Here is a 19,880-nt window from a genome sequence, read left to right as displayed (position 1 = left end):
GCCTCCACTCATCTTTCTCTCAGCAGCACAAATCCTTAAATTGTGGAATAACAATTTTAATAATCTCTGTTTTATTTACTTTGCAAAAGTGGGAAGTAACTTATTCATTGGCTAGAATGGCTCTGCCTTTAATCTTTCCCCTCGCCCCCCAAAGAAGCTTGGAAAACATGCTAATAGCATAGGGATAATCCACTTACTCATTTGTCCATAAGGGTCACAATCCTCATGGCCTGCTGTTTAGAACACAGCTGTGCAGATGAACAGCTCCTAATCCATACCCTATAGTTTCCCTGTCTATTGTATGCCACTTAAATGTCCCTGAGTCATAGAATAATATTAATATTAGTACTTTGACATCTAGCACAATGTACCTTTTACTGTTAAGGAACCTCAGGCCCAAAAAGTTCTAGCAAACTTGCTGAAGTTTGCATAATAGTCCATGGCAAGATCCCTGGCTCCCAAATATTAATTTCTAAGCCTTTTCTCCTATATACTTTATCGAACGTTTTTTGAAATTTTCTTGCAATCATCCTTTGTTCTGGTTCTTTTACTCTGAATCATCATGATATTTCTCATCTTAAATTCTACTTAAGCTAAAGCTTAAGTTTGATTTAAACTTCATTATGTGTAAACTTTGTTGTGCTATCATGGGTGAGAACAGTACATCTCTTTCAATCCCACAGCTGAATATAGAAGGACCACTGATACTGTACAAGATTGACTATGTAATTCGTAATTCTATGTAATTCTCTTTTGGGAAGATTTCCTTGAGCATTGCTTTTGTTAGTTTGTATTGTGAAAACAGCAGGGTTTTCCCCCAAATACAAAGTTATGACATAACATTAAATATTCTTTATACCACACATGTGCCCCTTTCGCCCCTTTCTTTCCCTGTTACACCTCCGTTTTAGTAAAATACCTGTTCCCCTTTTCTCCGTTGAGGAAACTCTCACAGTCTCTCTGATTCCTGTGTCCTAAACCACGCTCACCCTTAATTCACTCTAGACAAGCTCTGCTCTATTCCAAAACTTTAGGATTCTGAGAAACGCAGTGTAGAGGCACAGCCAACTGCTGGTCCTTCAGGCTGTGAATCAGCTACTTCCTTTGTCTCTCTGGTCAGCAGTTCTCAACGTGCTTAAGAATCACCTGTGGAACTTAAATAAAATGTGGATTCTTAGGCCTTAGCCCTAAAGCTTTTTAAGCAAGCACCTCCTAGGATTCTGCTGTTAGTATTCCTCAGGTCTGCAGTTGACAAGAGCAGAATTCTGTAACTTCTCAGTTGCAGACACTGAACTAACCATAGCACTTAAGAATTTCATGTAAGCATCCAGTGGCTCCACTAAGTCAATGAAGTGAATTGCCTTTTTAAGTAAATTGCCTTATTAAAGCCATACTTTTTATTGCTTTCATCCAATCCTAGTAAAGGATTTGGTGGGAGGAAAAGCTGCAACCAGAATATCTTGGTGAAAATTAGTTGTTTAGCCCATTATATCTTCTCAGCAAATATGAATATTCTATGTGCAGCTGGCACTGTGGAGGCTCTGGGGACACTGGGTGAACAGGACAGACAGAATCCCTGCTCTCATGAAGACGATCTCCTACAAAGGAGCCAGACAGAAAGCAACTAATTAGCATAAGTACATTTGACTACAGTTCTGGTTAGTGTTGTTTGTTTCTTCTGTGTTCCTGGGTCCCAGTTTCTCATCCAGTAGTTGAAAAATGACTGATGATAATTAATAGAACTGTAGTCTACATAATAATAAATTTATCCCAGGCAATGTCCTTTTTAATTTTTTATTAACAGTTTAAGTATCCTTGTTTATTCTACAGGCCACTGAAAATTAGAACATGAGGTTGCAAACATGGGTAAAGACAAGTAGACTGTGTGTCTTGAGTCCCAGATTTTTAGTGATAATGCTGCCAAGTATTTATGGGAGTGTGGGGAATCTCCTGCTCTTCCTGAGCCTTGATTTCTTTGTATATAAAATAAGGGATGTTTTAATAGGTCTCTGAAGTCACTTCATGTACTGGGGTGTCTCTGAGTCTCTGATGGACTGAGTTGTGGGTTAACCGGGCTCTTAGGAAATGAGGCCAAGACCAGACCCGGCCCCTGACTGTGTATGTTTCTTGCAGGAACACCATGCTGAGCCTTTGCCTTGAGAATGCAGAGCTGAAAGAGCAGATGGGAGAAGCAATGTCTGATGGATGGGAGATTGAGGAAGACAAGGAGAAGGGCGAGGCGATGGTGGAGACTGTGGTTGCCAAAGGGGTTCTGAATGAGAATAGCCTTCAGGCTGAATTCAGAAAGGTCCAGGGAAAACTGAAGAATGCCCGCAATATCATCAGCCTCCTCAAAGAACAGCTGGTGTTGAGCAGCAAGGAAGGGACTAGTAAGCTTAATCCTGAGCTCCTTGTGCACCTGGCCAAGGAGATCAACAGAATGAACACAGAGCTGGTTTACTCTCCTGGAAAGCACCAATGCCTAGAAGAGGAGGGTGTGACCACAAGGCCGTGCCCCAGACCCCGGAGCCTTGACCTTGGGGCTGCCCTCACAGTGGATGCTCACCAAGTAAGTATGGGGTTAGATGAAAAGCCCTTGGAGAAAGGCTGGAAATGTCCGTTTTTGCCTTAAACAGGTCTGCCCTGTGGGTCAGGAGGTACCACGGGAAGGGCACCTTTGCACCACAAGTAGTGGTGATAATGTTCCTCTAACATCCAGCCTTTAGAAAGGTTTCTTTTATGATATTATCTCATGAATATTACATGAGTAATTAATTTTCATAAATATTTGAGTGCTTAATTTTCCAGGCAAGACACTAGGCACTGGAAACAGGCAATAAGACTTCATCTCTGCCCTTCAGATATTCAACATGGTGGGGAAAGATGGCACAAAACCAGATCATTTCCATAGGATGCAATATAGAGCCACACGGGGCTTTAAGGCAGCCAGTCAGTGGTGTGTAATGACATCTCTTACTTATCACTGCTGTGTACTTCACAGCTCAGCACAGGGGTCTGCTCCTGAGCCTCAGAGGAACTGTCAGGATTCTCTAAGGGGAGGGGGTTGAGCTGCTGCTGCTACTAAGTCGCTTCAGTTGTGTCCGACTCTGTGCGACCCCAAGACAGCAGCCCACCAGGCTCCCCTGTCCCTGGGATTCTCCAGGCAAGAACACTGGAGTGGGCTGCCATTTCCTTCTCCAGTGCATGAAAGTGAAAAGTGAAAGTGAAGTCGCTCAGTCGTGTCCGACTCTTTGTGACCCCATGAACTGCAGCCCAGCAGGCTCCTCCGCCCGTGGGATTTTCAGGCAAGAGTACTGGAGTGGGGTGCCATTGCCTGCTGAGGATTAGGTAAAATGGATTGCAGAGGACTGAGAGAACAACTGGGTAGGAATGCAGGGAGAGATGAGTGGAGGTTTCCACCCCTTCTCTTTTCAACCATTGAACAAACATTTGCTGAGGGTTCCTCACAGACTCAGGTGGCACTGTGCTGTGTGCTGTAGCAACAGAGATAAATAAAACATCACCCCAGCTCTCCAGGTGCTCAGTCTGGAAAGCAAGTAGCTGCCAAGTGGAATGAGGAATGTTACGACAGACACATGGATGAAGTACACAGGGTTCGCAAGGCGAAGTGGCCACCACTGCCTGGGGAGGCGCTCAGATGGCCCTGACTCTGTGCTGGCTCTTTTCACAGCTGGATAACCAGCCCCAGACCCATGATCCTGGGCCGCAGTCAGAATTTAGCCTCTCAGGATCCACGAAGCACCTGCGCTCCCAGTTGGCACAATGCAAACAACGCTATCAGGATCTCCAGGAGAAGCTGCTGATATCAGAAGCCACTGTCTTTGCCCAGGCCAACCAGCTGGAGAAATACAGAGTCATGTTTAGTAAGTCTTAAGTTCACCACCACCTGTCTTCTTCCTGAGAAGCTCATGCTTTGCAGACTTCACTCTTCTTTCCCAGTCTCATGGCCAATTTAATCCTGACTATGACCTTAGCACTGTGGAAGTGGATTGTTTTTGTTATTTAGTCACTAAATCATGTCCAACTCTTTTACAACCCCATGGATTGTAGCCTGCCAGGCTTTTCTGTCCTTGGGATTTTCCAGGCAAGAATACTGGAGTGTGTTGCCATTTCCTTCTCCAGGGGATCTCCCTGACCCAGGGCTCGAATCCACATCTCCTGCTTTGGCAGGTGGATTCTTCACTGAGCCACCAGGGAAGCCCATGGAAGTGGATACTTAACTTCAGTTTGCAGATGGCAGAAACAAATAAATGAATAAAGCAAGTTTGCAGTGACAGCATAGGGAGGAAATGAGCTAACATCTAGCTTCACTGATTTCTGGTACAGTCAACAGACTGCCTTACCACTCTCAACATATGTTGATTCTTTCTCTTCTGCTCCTCTTTGCACCACAGTAGACTCTTCAAAAATGTACCATGTTGTTGGTCTAGAATCGGTGCTTTCTCGTAGAACTTCTGCAGTGACATAAATGTTCTGTATCTACATCACATGTGGTTATGGAGAACATGAAATGTAGCTAATTCAATTTGAGGATTTAAAGTTTTATTTAACTTTTATCAGTTTAACATAAAACAGTCACGTTTATAACACTTACAGAACAGTGCAGATCTTGGTGTCTTTGAACTTGAGTTAGTTCTGCTCCATCCAAACATTCCCTGAGCCCCATGAACAAAGCATTTGCTAGTTTCCCTGGGGCTTGTAGAGCTGATAGTATACAGTGTCTGACTTAAACATGTCTGGTCCCAGGGAAGCCCAGGTTATCTGTAGGTAAGCTCACCAATGGGGAACAAGCTCACCTGGTGGGGAGGGCCTGGTGCCTGGAGCAGGTGTTTCTTCTCCCACCTCAGTCCAGAGAAGCATCTATCCCACTCGGGGTCTGACCTCCCCAAGGGCCAGGGTGCATGCTGCTGAGGATGAGTGTATGTGGGAAATTTCGATCCTCTGTAGCACCCCCGGTCTGTCCCCAAGCAGGTGGATCGTCGGTGAAGCAGGACAGCAAGCAGGTGCAGGTGGACCTCCAGGACCTGGGCTATGAGACCTGTGGCCGAAGCGAGAACGAGGCTGAGCGGGAGGAGAGCACCAGCCCTGGTGAGAGCTTGGGTGTGGGACTCGCCCTCCCCCACTAAGGGCAGCCTTCACATTTGGGTGCTGCTGGCCAACCCCACATCTGATGAGGAGCAGGGCTGAGGGGTGCAGTAGACTGAAGGGGACACAGGACAGAGGGGGACAGAAAGTTTGGAGAACTCATGCCCAAAATGAAGCTGAGAGTGAGTTTGAATTTCTACAATTAGTTTTCAACATGCTGCCTGTTTAAAAAAAAAATTCAGCGTGAACTTTAAAAAAAGATGTTCCATCCAACTGATTATTTCAGAAAAAATACTGTGTATGTGTTAGTCGCTCAGTTGTATCTGACTCTCTGACCCTATGGACTGCAGCCTACCAGGCTCCTCTGTCCATGTAATTCTCCAGGCAAAAGTACTGGAGTGGGTTGCCATTCCCTTCTCAAGAGGATCTTCCCAACCCAGGGATCAAACCCAGTCTCTTGCATTGCAGGCAGATTCTTTACTATCTGAACCACCAGAAAAAAAAAATACTAAAGTCTATTTATTAATGAGAAGATCAAATGAGCTTTGAGTGAGTCAGTGAAAGTTGCTCAGTCATTCCAACTCTTTGGGACCCCATGGATGATACAGTCCATGGAATTCTCTAGGCCAGATCACTGGAATGGGTAGCCTTTCCCTTCTCCAGGAGATCTTCCCTTCCCAGGGATAGAACCCAGGTCTCCCATGTTGCAGGAGGATTCTTTACCAGCTGAGCTACTAGGAAAGCCAAGAATACAGTACTGAGTAGCCTATCCCTTCTCCAGCGGATCTTCCTGACCCAGGAATTGAACCAGGGTCTCCTGCATTGCAGGCAGATACCAACTGAACTATCAGGGGGATACGCAAACTGAACATCTAAAAAAAGTGTTTTTCTGTACTTTAGCTATAGGGACATTCACCAAATTGAAATTGAGGAGAAAAACACTGAGTAAAATAGAAGGTGACCACACCTGACTTGCAGGGCTCTTGGAGGACAAGAAATACAGCATATGGAGGCCTGCATAGTGCCAGCACTGAATAAAGTACTGCTTTAACTTTTGTTCTAGTAATTATTGTCCTCAAGACCTTGAAGGGCATGGCCTCAGCAGCATGCCCAGCTTTACTCAGGAGGATGTCTTATCTTTTCTCAGAGTGTGAGGAGCACGACAGCCTCAGGGAAACAGTCTTGATGGAGGGGCTGTGCTCCAAGCAGGGACACCTGGACTCCACAATGACCAGCCCCCCTGGGAAGAAGCCCCTGGAGAGCCAACCAGGGAAGCAGGAGGAGCTCCGGGCGTATGGAAAGTCAGAAGACATCTCTGTCCTACGTAAGGACATCAAAGATCTGAAGGCCCAGCTGCAGAACGCCAACAAGGTCATTCAGAACCTGAAGAGCCGGGTTCGGTCCCTCTCAGTTACAAGCGATTATTCATCTAGTCTGGAGAGACCCCGAAAGCTGAAGGCCGTTGGTGCCCTAGAAGGAACTTCACCGCACAGTGTCACTGATGAGGACGAGGGGTGGCTGTCTGATGGCACTGGGGCTTTCTACCCTCCAGGGCTTCAGGCTAAAAAGGATCTGGAGAGTCTGATCCAGAGGGTGTCCCAGCTAGAAGCCCAGCTCCCAAAAACTGGAACGGAAGGGAAGCTGGCCGAGGAGCTGAGATCTGCTTCGTGGCCTGGGTAAGGAGGGTGCTCTGTGGATCACTGCTTGATTGAAGATGTCTAAGTTTATGTGTGAAATAGGGAAGCCCAGGCAGGTAGAAGAGAGAACCCATTGGGGCAGTCAGAGAGGACCTATTTCAATGGTAGCCCTGGGTGTTAAGAAAGGACACATGACCCCTGCTGGGAGATACCAGGTCCCTGGGATTTCCTCTTAGGAATGCCTTCATACAGCGACCAGACATACAAGTAGTAAAACTGGAGGCAGACTTCCTGGGTTTGAATCCTAGGTCCAGTACTTACAGGCTCCTTAGTCTTCCTGAGCCTGTTTCTTTATCTATTAAATGAGGATAATAAGAAAACCTATCTCAAAGGGTGGTTATTAGGTTTAAATGAATTAATCTATGTGCTTATAACAATGCCTAGAACATATTAAAGCTCTCAACCCTATTTGCCATAATTATTATTGTTATTAATACTTCGTGTTGAAAAACACTGGACTAGATGTCCATCTCAGTATCCAGGTTATCTATGCTGAGTAACAAACCACCCCAAAGTAGGGGATTCAAACAGTAATTTATGTGGATTGGCTGGGCTTAGTAGAGGTAGCTCTCACTTGGGGTCTCTCATGCCGTCAGATGATGGCTGGGGCTGGAGTCACTGAGATATCTGGCTAGACATGGCTTCTTCATCCACGTGTCTGGTGACACAGTGCTCCCTGGCTTCTCTCTTTCTGCACGTGGCTTCCTGTCTTCTGGGGCCTTTCTTCCTGGCCTGGGCCTCTCATAGTGGTTGTCTCACTTCAGCATGGTAGCTGGCTTCCAAGAGTCAGGAAGTAAAAGTTGCCCAGTGAATTAAGAGTGATTCCTGGACTTGGCGCAGTGTCACAGAGCCCACACAGATTTGAGGAGGTAGAGAATGACTTCTACCTAATGATGAAAGAGGGGCACAGCCACATTGTAGCCAAGCATGTGGAACGGGAGCTTGAGTAACGGCCATCTTTGCAAAATACAGTCTGCCGTAATATAGATGGTCTTTGAAGTAGAGGACATGAAAGGACTTTTTTGGATTTTTAGTATTTATTGAGTGCCTACTCAATAAATATATTTAGCATTTATTATCAACTAGAAGTCTACACTATATTGGTGCTGTAAGGGAAGTAAAATACAGCACGGTATTTACCCCCACAGAACTTAGTTTTCCCTTTTGGCACATGACTAATGCATATTAAACAGTGGAGGAATGGTGGTGTACCATGGTGTTTGATGCAAGCTTGTCAGAACAGAATTTACTCTTAAATACATCCTTTGGTTTTGGTGCCAGAACTCAGCATAAACTGAGGAATTCTTAGAGATGCTCTTACAGAAATCTCTACAGAAGCCCCCATAGCTTAATTTTCCATTCTTACTCTTTCCTCTTCTTTCATTCATTAGGAAATATGATTCCCTGATTCAGGACCAGGCCCGAGAACTGTCCTACCTACGTCAGAAAATACGGGAAGGGAGAGGTATCTGTTATCTTCTCACCCAGCACTCGAAAGACACAGTAAAGTCTTTCGAGGACCTCCTAAGGAGCAATGACATTGACTACTACCTGGGACAGAGCTTCCGGGAGCACCTCGCCCAGGGCAGCCAGCTGACAGAAAGGCTCACCAGCAAACTCAGCACCAGTAAGTTGGCCTCATGGCTTTGGTACCCTTTCGGTGACTCCCAGAGCCTAGCCCCAGATGGCCGCCTCACCTCCCACAGCTGTTAACCCAAGTCCTGCTTCTGCTTCATTCCCGGGGGCTGTTATTGGATCAGGACTGGCCAGTAGGCCGCACAGAGGAGGAACCACAGGGTCAGAGAGGCCGTGCTTACAACTGTAGAAACGTCATCATTTATGGAATGTGCCCTTTGGGAAAGGAGGCTGAGTTCATCCAGTGTTGGGGGAGAAAGGGAGGAGGGGTGGGAGGACTTTATGGCAATAAAAAGAGCCCTGAATTGAGAACTGCAAGACACAAGCTCTAGCCTGATGCTACCATTCAGTCTCTGGGCAAATGACTTACCTTTTGACATCTCTTGTTTCTTCGCCTATTGCCCGGCATCACACATGAATATCATTCAAATAGAGATAAAGGACAGCACCATGCCCACTTGAACATGGGCACTGAACATCACAGTACACAGGCCAGGAATATTGGTCACGGTTAGAGTCTTTTACTTAGAATTTCCTGAGAGTACCCGAGGGGGCACAGCAGGATCAGTTTTGGGGGACAACCAACCCACATCCCAGTGGTAGGTGCAGAGGTGGGGCAGGGCTGTTGGTCACTTCCTCAAAGCAAGAGTAGGTTCTACGTGAAAGCTATGCGGGGACACAGAGCTCTCACCTGGGAGTCATTCTGTGGCAGGCTTGGAGCCTGGTATGTTACAGAGGGAATCTGGCCAAGTGCCTTTTAAACTTTTTTTTGCATTGATTTGGGGCAGAGGCAGTCATGATGGTGATCGCCAGGTCAGGGAAGTTCTGCCTGGCGAGCGCTGGAGATCCTGCAGGTCTGTTCTCTAAAGATGCTGCCTGAGGTCTCCCAGATTAATTCTTCCACATGTCCTGACCACACATAGAGTGGTCACTATTTTGCACTCGAATAGGCTCTTGCAGTTGTAATGTGTAAAGTGAGACCTGTTTAATTTCTTACTGTTTCTTTCTGAATTTGGTTTGCAGAGGATCATAAAAGTGAGAAAGATCAAGCTGGACTCGAGCCACTGGCTCTGAGGTAATTCAAATAGAATCTGGTAAAGTAATTGGGAACAAGGCCTAAGGGATCAAGGAGGGCTGCAACTTCACAAGTCAGAAGTGGGGAGGTGGGTATGGAAAACACTGATTGTAATGAATTAATTTGTTCATGAAACACCTTCCTGTTCTTTTTAGCCCAATTCTTTACACTCTTTTGATAGAATTCTGTTGATTTCTATTTGTATAATGATTCTACAGGCTTAGTAACCTGGAGTCAGTCTGACCTAAAAGTAAACTTACCAAATTTCAAGGGTCCTTGGCACCCCAAGGATCTCCTCTGCTCCGACTCTGTGTGTTTAAATACACAGTGTGCTTTTTGCCAAGTTGGCTTACCCCCAAGTTGAGTTAGCAGCTAGTTTAGTGGCCATACAGTTTCCCTGGGAAAAAAAGAATTGGATTACAGTTCCTAATAAAATCCCTCAATGTTGCAGATCTTGGGAGGCTACAGTGCCTTGGAAACCAGTTTTCAATGAGTCACTGCATCGTTTCTTATGTGCAATAAAGTTCAGGCTCAGAGTTCTTTGTAGTTACTAGATCAAATCCCTTTGTGTCATGAGTATGCTTTTGACCACTCAGTGCTCCTCAAAATATCTGTGGTGAAGGACAAAGGATTTTGTTTTTACCTCTAATCTATCATAGACCCACACATGGTCTGAACCTTAATCAGCCAGATGATTCTACTTACGTACTCTTGGATGTAGTGAGAATGCCACACTGCTGTGTTTCTCAGTGCTCACCGTCCATTTCTGTACTTATGTTGTTGGAGACCGGGAACCAGCAGTTCTCAGCCTCCAGCTGTCCTGGGGACCACGCTTGGAGCAGCAGTGCCTTAGAGGGCTGGCTGAGCCCCTGCGAGTCCTCAGTGTATCGTGTGGCCAGTGCACTGGGCACCTCTTGCTTCCCCTCCCTCTGCACCCGGCCTACTTCTCACTCCTAAACCAGACATGGGTAATTTCATTTATTCTTTGCAGGCACGGTCCCCTTGACTTACGTAGTTTTCCTCATAAGAACTAGCTCATCCAGTGATTCTGGCTTCCCCTCTGTCCTCCTTCACCCCACTAGGCTTAGCAGGGAGCTGCAGGAGAAGGAGAAAGTGATCGAAGTCCTGCAGGCCAAGCTGGACGCCCGCTCCCTCACACCGTGCAGCAGCCATGCCTTGTCAGACTCTCAGCGCTCTCCCAGCAGCTCCTCCTTCTTGTCTGACGAGCTGGAAGCCTGCTCTGACATGGACATCGCCAGCGAGTACACACACTATGAAGAGAAGAAGGCTTCACCTGGTCAATCAGGTAGCCTCCACTTTCTGAGTGGAACCACCTTTTTCTAGGCTGAGAGGAGACGTCTACATCCAGGCTTTATAGATACACTTTGGCATGTGTCAGGCTGAACCAGGCAAACCACAGTGGGAAGAGTGAGAAGAGGATGGAGACTTCTGTTTCCCCACTGCCTCACGGGCACACAATCTGTCTGATTGATCTCCTCCTTTAAGATGGGATGTCTTATCCCTCCACCCGCTGCAGCTCCTGAACCCCTGAGTTTCCTTGGGTGTCCACATCTGCTGCTGCCCTTGCCTGGTATTTTTGGAGGTGCCTTTGTCTTGGTTCCCGGCTCTGAGCCCCACTATTACCTCTCAGGTGGCTTTTCTCACTGAAGGAGCAATCTGCAAGTAAGGAATGAAAGCTGCTCACAGTGCTTGTGCTTGGTGCTCTCTCTGAAAACAAGGCTCTGCCCTGGTTAAATTGTAAGATCAGATTCCAGTTCTTTGTAGAATACCAAACATGTTCTTTCATTCATGGGTTTTGTAGATTCCATCCATCATTCGAGTCATTCTGCTGTACTGTCTTCCAAACCATCAGCAACCAGTTCATCTCAGGAGGTTAAGGCCGAACCCAGCAGCAACCCCGTCAGCTTCCCAGCTCCCCAGAATCCCCCCAAGGAGGCCACCCAGGCCCATCCAGGTATGCACTAGCCAGTGGGGCAGGGGCTTCATCTCCTCTTACTCAGCTCTGACTTTTCTTCAGAGACAAGAAAAGCATCATTAGGAGCTTAGATACATTGAATCCTAGACAAAAATCAAAAGACCATTCAAATTCACTAAGAGGGTCTGATTAGTCTTTAACTACTGTAGAAAAATAAATAATCCACATCAGACTTTGATCTGCATACCAGATCAAATTTTGACCAGTCGTTGGCTAATCATTTTAAAAGAATCATCTTCATTTCTTTCTCTCATTTCACCCTGGGAATCAAAGAGGCAAAATGTTTCTCTCAGGATTATTGTAGCCAGAGAGCATAAAGAAATTTCCATCTGCTGTTCCCTTGTATGTCTTCCCCATTTTATCTGCAGAGGAGCTTCTGTAGTTGGTGGGGCTATTTCCTTCATAGCTGAGGATGCTTCCGTATCCTTAAAAGGGATTCTGTTCACATTACATTATCTTTCATGGTTTTATGAATGAGTCGGTGGTCCTTGATATATACATGGTGTATATCTTGGACTGAAAGAGTTGTATATTTCATTTACCTGCCTCAGGTTAGTTACCAGGGGTTGTATTATCCAATCACAGCTCCACACTAGCAATGGCACAGAACGGGCAAACCTTATTCTCACCTGCTGCCCTCCAACAAGATGGGCTGGCTGCCTGCCTTCAGTGTGGTTGTGGTGAGGCTGCATTCAGTAGAGATGCCTACAGAAGAACAACACTTTTCTTCTGCCATCCTTGTCTCTCTTGAGAGCAAGTCAACCAAATCTTAAGGAAAAGAATGTTTCCAACTCTTTTTGGGCTCAAAGTTTCTGGGCCAAAATTTCCAGCTAAACCAGGAAATCATGGGGAAAAACCATTCATCAAGCACTGTAGACATCTCTGTGAATGCTTTGGGGTTAAAAAGAGCAGAAGGTCGAAGGTTTTAGAATCAGAATGAAGGAGGCCTGGACTGTGTCACTTGGTAATTCAGGGGTCTTGTACTGCTCTGATACTATGTCAGCATCCTGGGATAAGGGATGTTTTTCAGAATGTGATCACTGTCTTCTGTGTGAAGCAGTCTCCACAAGTCTAGACGTCTTGGTTTCTGCTCCCTCCATGGGCTACATGCCCTTCAACTGTTTTTGGGAAAAGGAGATTCAACCATCAGAACTTCCCAGGCTTCCTGAAGTCTATAGATGGGCTGCATAATGATCACCTGCGAAGTTTTTTCTTTTAAAAAACTTTCTGCCAGAGTTTACAATTCAGTAGGTTTGCATCGATGGAAGAATCCACATATGTTAAGCATTTTTCTTAAACTATTTGAATGTCCAGACAGATTTGCATGCCACTGTGTCTCAGTTTGCCAAGGCTTTTATTTTTCCTTTGGTGAATGAGCACAGTGATTTGGGATTCTCAAGTTTGTTTCCGTCAGCCTTGAATTTCATGCATTAGTCATGCCAGCGTCCCCACTCTCCTAGTCTACTCAGTCCTCCTCAGGGCGAGTCCTGCTGCTTTCAGGAGTTCTAGGTGTAGGGGAGTCTTGACTGGCCCATGCTGGCAGCAGCACCCCAGGGCTCCTGAGAGCATTCAGGCAGAGCCATCCTGACCTGCCACGCCCAGATGGCTAGGATGGGGCTCTCATGGCTGCCTGAGCTATGGTAATGCTACCTTGCCTTTTATAACGAGTTGTTTACAAGATGAGCATAGAATGTGAAAGCAGGATAGCCCTGGCAGGGGAGAAGAAGGAGGGGGTGAGAAAAGTCAGCCTCTTGGGTAGCTCTGCTCCCCCTTGGCCATCTTAGTCATCACCAAGTTGAATGACAGACACTCCCCAAGGAGACACCTGGTCAGGAAATAGTTTCACCTTCTCAATCTTTCACCCATTCTTTTCTCCCTTTCGGTCTAATGACTTATGTCCTTTCTCCCTAACTTTCTGTTTCTAGGCCTTCATTTCCAATCCATACCCACGCTGGTTAGCCTTCCCCAGGCACCACTGCCCTCAGCTCCACCCAGCTTCCTGCCTTTCAGCTCTGCTGGCCCTCCCCTCCCTGGCTGCTGTGAGACACCCATGGTCTCCTTGGCAGAGGCTCAGCAGGAGCTGCAGATGCTGCGGAAGCAGTTAGGAGAAAGTGAGCACTTCCTGCTGCGTTTGTGTGCTTGCGAATGGTGGACCCACACTGTGTGTCTCTGCATGGCTTTGGCTGGATGGCAGAGTTTTAAAAATAACACAGGGGTACACGCTATCAGTGGACGATTGAGGCAGAGCTGCGCTTGCTGTTTTGGGAAATATATTCGCTGTTATCTTTCTCATATGTGTGTTTCATCAGTTAGTAGGCAACTAACTATCCTCCTATGTGAAATAAGAAAAGAACTTCACATGATGAATTTTCCCTCTAGTAGTGCTTTAAAAAATACTAGAAAGCAATCTGAAATTACCTTGTAACCATGGTCTGTGCCTGTAAAGAAGAGCTTGGATGGGCCAGAGATTGATGGTCACCATATAGAGAGTGTCCAATGACCTAAGACCACAGCTGAGAATGTGTACACCTTGAGCCCCATTTAGACCACATTAGTATCCCTGAAATTGGATACACTGTCTACTCTAACATTAGTTTGATTTCCAGCAAGACAGAGATTATTTTTACGGAGAGTCTGCACATGTTCCTTCCAGCAGGCAGTGAGGTCTAAGAGGCTACCTTCTGCTACCAGTGTTACACGGGTATAGCAATCTAAGTACCTACCAACATGAACATGGTCTTACCTTGTGTGACAGAGCCAGGGCAGAGAACTAAAACTCAGAGAGTGAGGTTACTTGATCAAGGTCACTAGTAAGGGGGAGAAATGGGCTTGAATTTGGATCTGCTGCTCCTGGTTCCATGTTTCCATTATACCTTCTCCATCTAGAATGGTTTTGTTACAGTTCTGCTGAGAGCACAGGCTGAGCTCAGCTGAACCATCTGGAGGCCCCTTGCAAAAGTCTTTTCTCTCTTTAGAGATGACAGAAAGGTGCTATTCTCTCTGAACTAGAACTTGCTACCATGCTACCATAGCAGATCTGGAACCAACAACTGATGGATAACAAATCTGTTCCATGCCGAAAGGCAAGAGTGTTCACTAGACTACTTTTCTTTTCTTCGTTTCCTTTTCCTTCATCTTTCCACATTGTCACATTGTCTTTGCCCAAAGGGAAAGACAGGAAGAAGAGCACTGTGCCTGAAGTGGTCCGCTGATGCGGGTTGAACTGGAGTCACAACCAGTCTGTTCCATGGGCCAGATTTTGGATGGTCCAGCCTTGGCGAGAAAGGCTGTGGCCCTTTCTTTGCCTTGTTAAGCACAGTCCTCTCCAAAGAGCTCATCAGCTCTCCTCCTTTGCTTTAAAGCAAGCTTCCGAGTGGATAGTGGTGCATGGCAGCTTCTCAGGTCTCTATGGAGCTAAAATCTTCTTGTGCAAGTGTCTATCTGGTGTTTTTGCATGGTTTAGGGCATGTGCTCTGTATTGTGTGGCCGGGGAGACTGGAACATGAGACTACTGATCCCTGTTACTGATAAGATTTGAAGCCTCCTACAACCTTGGTGAGAAAGTAAGCTGAGTGTCAGCAACCACTGATTTCCCCCTTTGCCTTGTGTGGCGTTGGGTTGAAAGAGGTGTGGACAAGGTAGGGAGTCACCTCTCTTTTAAATCCTGGACTGTAATTTGGATGCTTACACTTTTTATCCTCCTCCTTAATTTCCAGTGATCCCAATGAATATCTAGTATTTTTCAAATTGGGGAAGGGGAGATACTTGACAATACTTCTCAAACTTTCCTGCTTATTAGAGTCAGCTAGGACGATTTTAAAACATTCAGTACCCAAGCTGTACCACATACCAATTAAGGTCAAATCTCTGGGGAACCAGGCACTGGTACTTGTTTTTACATTGTCTTAGATGATTCCAGAATGTAGCCAAATTTGAGAACAGTTATAAACAAGGATCAAAATTGGCAACTGCCAACTACATTAATCCCTCAAAGGGGGTTGGCTTGGTTGGAAGAAACCAGGACCTCACTCCTCACTCCTGTTTCTTAGGCAGAGCTACCTGTTTACTCTGCTGCTCATGTCGATAATCCCTGGAAGAAAGCAGTCTTCTGAATGTGAATATCCTGAACTATAGCCAGTTCACTTCTTTCCCTCTCTCACCCAGCTGGGATTATTTTTAAATAGAAGCGGAGATGATGGGAAGGCCCATGATTTCACAGGGTCTATGAAGGCATCAGCCAATGAACTGAAAGGTCCTACCTCTCCCATGGGAGAGTGTTCGTGACTCTTCAGATGCGAGTGATGACATTTCGGTTCCTTGAATCATGTTGAGTAAGATTCAAATCACCTCTTACCTTATACAGAACCTCCCCCAACCTCAGCAAAGAGTTCAGTCTGGAGTGACTGGGGCCACCATTCTAGCTGGATTTATGCCCCCTTCCTCTTTTGACAACCCCAAAGGAAAACTGGGGAAATGGGCACTTTAGCTTCTAGAACAGCAAGTACTCACAGGAACACAGACATTCCTGTTCACAGGTGTGCTCAGTGCTACGGCCCATCACACTCTTGACCCCTGACTTTCCCAGTGAGTTCTGCCCAGGAACTTCCCTGGACTCTATCAGGAGGCATTATCATAGGAGCCAGGATTAGGGCCACAGGACTTTCCTTTCGTGCACATGGCTGACTTTATGATGCTTTATTCACCCCCTAACTCTTGCGCTCATGCTAGCAAATACAAGGGGTTAGAGTTGTAGCTTCTGGGGTGTCAGTCTTCATGTCACTGCTTTTCCACAGCTGACTGGGACCTCAGCCTGTGTGTCCCCTCCAGTGTCTGCTCTTCTCAGTCACGCGTTTCCTGGCTGATCCTTGTGCTCTGCTACTGCTTCTCACTCATGTTTCCTTCTGCCCAGGTGTCACCAGTGTTCATCCTGCTTCCCCAGCCACACTGCCAGCCAACCACACAGAAGCCAGATCTTCCCACTACCTCAACCCTCCCCAGCCCCTCTGTCCTCCAAGGGGCACCACGGACCTGGGCAGAATCCTGGAGCCTGGGTACCTGGGTAGCAGTGGCCAGTGGGACATGATGAGGCCTCAGAAAGGGAGCATATCCGGGGACCTATCCTCAGGCTCCTCCATGTACCAGCTTAACTCCAAGCCCACAGGTAAATACAAAGCCGAGCAGGTCAATTGTTTCTCTAAACCCTATGAAACCCTGTACATGTACACTTACAACTCCCTTACATGCACCCCTATATGGGAGGAGGCCCATGGGGCTTGCTTAGCACTAGCTGTCCTGTGTTTGAAATCAAATTACTCTTTTTTAGGGTAAAAGTGATAGGTTATTTAATTTTAAACCTTTTTTTTGTATTGAGGTATAGCCAGTTAACAATGTTGTGATAGTTTTAGGTGAATAACAAAGGGACTCAGTGATACATATACACGTACCCATTCTCCCGCATACTCGCCTCCCATCCAGGCAACATGAACAGAGGTCTGTGTGCTATATAGTAGGTCCTTGTTGGTTATCCATTTAAAATATAGCAGTGTGTGCATGTTCATCCCAAATGCCCTAACTATCTCTTTCCCCCAACCTTCTCCCTGGCAACCATAAGTTTGTTGTCTAAGTTTGTGAGTCTCTTTCTGTTTTGTAAGTAAATTCATTTGTATCATTTCTTTTTAGAATCCACATATAAGGGATGTCATATGATATTTCTCCTTCTCTGACTTCACTCAGTATGACGATCTCTAAGTCCATTCATGTTGCTGCAATGGCATTATTTTGTTATTTTTTACGGTTGAGTAATATTCCATTGTGTGTGTGTGTGTGTCTGTGTGTGTGTGTCTGTGTGTATACATCTTGGTGGAGCCAATTTACTCTTTAAACAAAGTCACCTGAGCTCCCATATGCCCATGAGAGAGGACAGTGATGTTTAGGGATCTTGCTGAGAGACCACTAGCAGAGCCCCCCTAGTGGGTCCCACTAATAGACAGGATGCTCCATCTCTACCTCTTCCTGTCCTGGGTGGCTGCAGGGGCTGACCTGCTAGAGGAGCATCTTGGTGAAATCCGGAACCTACGCCAGCGCCTGGAGGAGTCCATCTGCATTAATGACCGCCTGCGGGAGCAACTGGAAAACAGGCTCAGCTCCACTGCCCGCGAAAGTGGTAGGAGAGGCCCAGGGCCTCCTATTTCCAGTCTAATTAGAGAGATTCTGAAGGTTTCCCTAGAGAAGAGAGTCACAGATTTCAAAGCACTGTAGTCTGCTTTCCTCCACTTGCTCCTTACAGTCAGCAAGGCAGGAGCAAGGACCATTCCCTTCCCTTTGTTGCTGTATCTGAGCTCAGAGAGTAACTCTCCTCACTGCAGATCTAACCAGATCTGGTCCCCAGAATCTTCTGGCTTCTTGTTCACCCTAAAGCTGCTCATCTGCTGCCTGCTGACTTCTGTGCCCTGGTTCTGTGATTGGCATGTGGTGGAGCCAGGTCTGCAAGGCCTCCCGCAGCCACTCACCAAGGTAGCCTCCTGCCCACACTCTCCCCCAGGCTGCTGACACTGGGAGGCCAGCCTTTCCAAACACCCTTGACCTGTCCACACTGCAGCAGGAACAGCTATTTAGGGAATAGAGCCTCCTGAACAGCTCACCCAGGGCACATGAAATGCATGCAAAGAACCCATGCAGAGGAGCCACAGGAAAGCCAGGCATTCAGCCCAGCAGACTTTGTCCCACCAGGACACGAGTCCTCGGGGTTTTCTGCTGGGTTGGGACAGTGTCTGGAGACAGAGAATGAGCAAACAGAGATCCTCTATTACACAAATGTGTAACTTACCTGCTTGCACTTCCCCGGACAGGCTCAACCTCTAACTTCTACAGTCCAGGCCTGGAGTCCACACCTCAGCTCTCCAATGAGAACAGAGTCCTTAGGGAAGAAAACCACAGGCTTCAGGCTCAGCTCAGTCATGTTTCCAGAGGTGAGTGCCAAAAGCCACAAACTGTGGTCAGTGTTGTATCCATTTCTTCCCTGGCCACACCCATCACCAACTGGAGAAGCAAAGAGAGAAGGTGGAGAGAACAGAGCTACTCAGACCCACCAACATCAAACTCCCATAGCTTTTCTCACTCTAGAAAGGGCTATTTCCTGACAATGCCCAAGCATGGGCCTTCAGACGCCTAGGCTCCAGGAGGAGGAGCTTTAGGAAATCCACTTCTGTGCAACCCACTTGCAGTAATTCAGTCATTAGCTATCAAACTGGACACCAGTTAGTGCCTGTCCTACCTCCCCACAACTCACAGCTAGTTTGGACCCAGGAAAGGGAGGAGCAGGAGGCCTAAACACCCTCTCAGGTTCTTCCAAGACCTCGCTGAAGCTCCCTGTGTCCCTCTCGTGCTGATGTGCTATCCCCATGTCTCCTCTCCATCCCCCTCCTTACACACTCAGGGCTCCTCTTTGGTCCCTGGTCCTCTGCTAGAAAAACATCTTGCAGAGCTTTCTCAACACTATTGAGCGGGCATCCATGTGTGGGCATCATTTCCTTTGGGGCCTGGGTGGGGGGATGGGGGGTGGGCGGTGACCTTAGTTATAATTGAGTTAATGAAATCAATGTATTTTCAATCACAAATTATTTTTATTTACAAATATTTATTGAATAGCCAAATAGACAAAGAATGGTGGCTAAGAGGATTAAGCCCAGAATGAAATAATGCTTGCAGGAAAGGAAAAAGACATTAAGAGAGGTTTCTACATAAGCCTCTTGATCCTTGGCAAAACTCACGAGTGGATTATTGCATAGAGCGTATGTGAGTACTTAGAAAATAGAGTTAGGAAGCAGAGTGTGTTCCCTAAAACCAAGGCGGGCCATACTGAATCACAGCCGCAACCTCTTTCTGCAGAGAAAGAGGCCCCCACTCCTTGGAGCATGTGGATGTAACAGCAGACACTGGCTTTGCCTCCCTGGCAGCATAAGCTGGCCTTCCTTTCACCTTAGTTCTGTTTGTCGGGATGGATGTGTTTGGGCTTATCTTCCTGCTGACCTTTGACCCTACAATATACGCACTCCTGTGTCCTGCTTTCCAGAGCACTCCCAGGAAACAGAATGCCTGAGGGAGGCTCTGCTGACCTCTCGATCCCGGCTTCAAGAGCTGGAAATGGAGCTGGAGCACCAAAAGGTAGACCGGCAGCAGTTACTGGAAGACCTGAAGGAGAAGCAGCAGGAGATCTTGCATTTCCAGGAGGAACGACTGTCTCTCCAGGAGAAAGACTCCAGGTTAGAGGGAGCCCGTTGAAGATGGCCGCATTTTCAGATTTAGAAAAAGGGATATTGGCAAGTCAGTGAATGGTCCTTTTCAGAAACCTCGATATCCCTTCTGCTATTTC

At 46.7% G+C, this 19,880-nt stretch overlaps 1 protein-coding gene across 7 annotated transcripts in view; it reads left to right on the top strand.

The window, feature by feature from the left end:
- PDE4DIP (phosphodiesterase 4D interacting protein) overlaps positions 1-19,880 on the top strand; it is a 239,510-nt gene that overhangs the window by 205,548 nt on the left and 14,082 nt on the right. For 4 of the 7 annotated variants that reach the window (XR_824629.1, XR_824628.1, XM_010832825.1 and 1 more), the window contains 13 exons: positions 2,134-2,569; positions 3,692-3,884; positions 4,990-5,109; positions 6,254-6,782; positions 8,195-8,430; positions 9,462-9,513; positions 10,596-10,819; positions 11,336-11,488; positions 13,435-13,620; positions 16,419-16,670; positions 17,541-17,672; positions 18,358-18,477; positions 19,581-19,770. Coding sequence is in view for 5 of the 7 variants with exons in the window: in XM_010832825.1 (XP_010831127.1) it covers positions 2,134-2,569; positions 3,692-3,884; positions 4,990-5,109; positions 6,254-6,782; positions 8,195-8,430; positions 9,462-9,513; positions 10,596-10,819; positions 11,336-11,488; positions 13,435-13,620; positions 16,419-16,670; positions 17,541-17,672; positions 18,358-18,477; positions 19,581-19,770 (2,823 nt within the window). In the remaining 2 variants the exon portion in view is untranslated. The remainder of the gene's footprint in view (positions 1-2,133; positions 2,570-3,691; positions 3,885-4,989; positions 5,110-6,253; positions 6,783-8,194; positions 8,431-9,461; positions 9,514-10,595; positions 10,820-11,335; positions 11,489-13,434; positions 13,621-16,418; positions 16,671-17,540; positions 17,673-18,357; positions 18,478-19,580; positions 19,771-19,880) is intronic. The other 3 variants (XM_010832823.1, XM_010832820.1, XM_010832821.1) reach the window with 2 other exon arrangements.

This window comes from Bison bison, unplaced genomic scaffold, assembly GCF_000754665.1.
Source record: "Bison bison bison isolate TAMUID 2011002044 unplaced genomic scaffold, Bison_UMD1.0 scf7180017862278, whole genome shotgun sequence".
In the NCBI taxonomy this organism is placed as follows: domain Eukaryota; kingdom Metazoa; phylum Chordata; class Mammalia; order Artiodactyla; family Bovidae; genus Bison; species Bison bison.
This window is presented reverse-complemented; position numbering and strand designations above follow the sequence as displayed.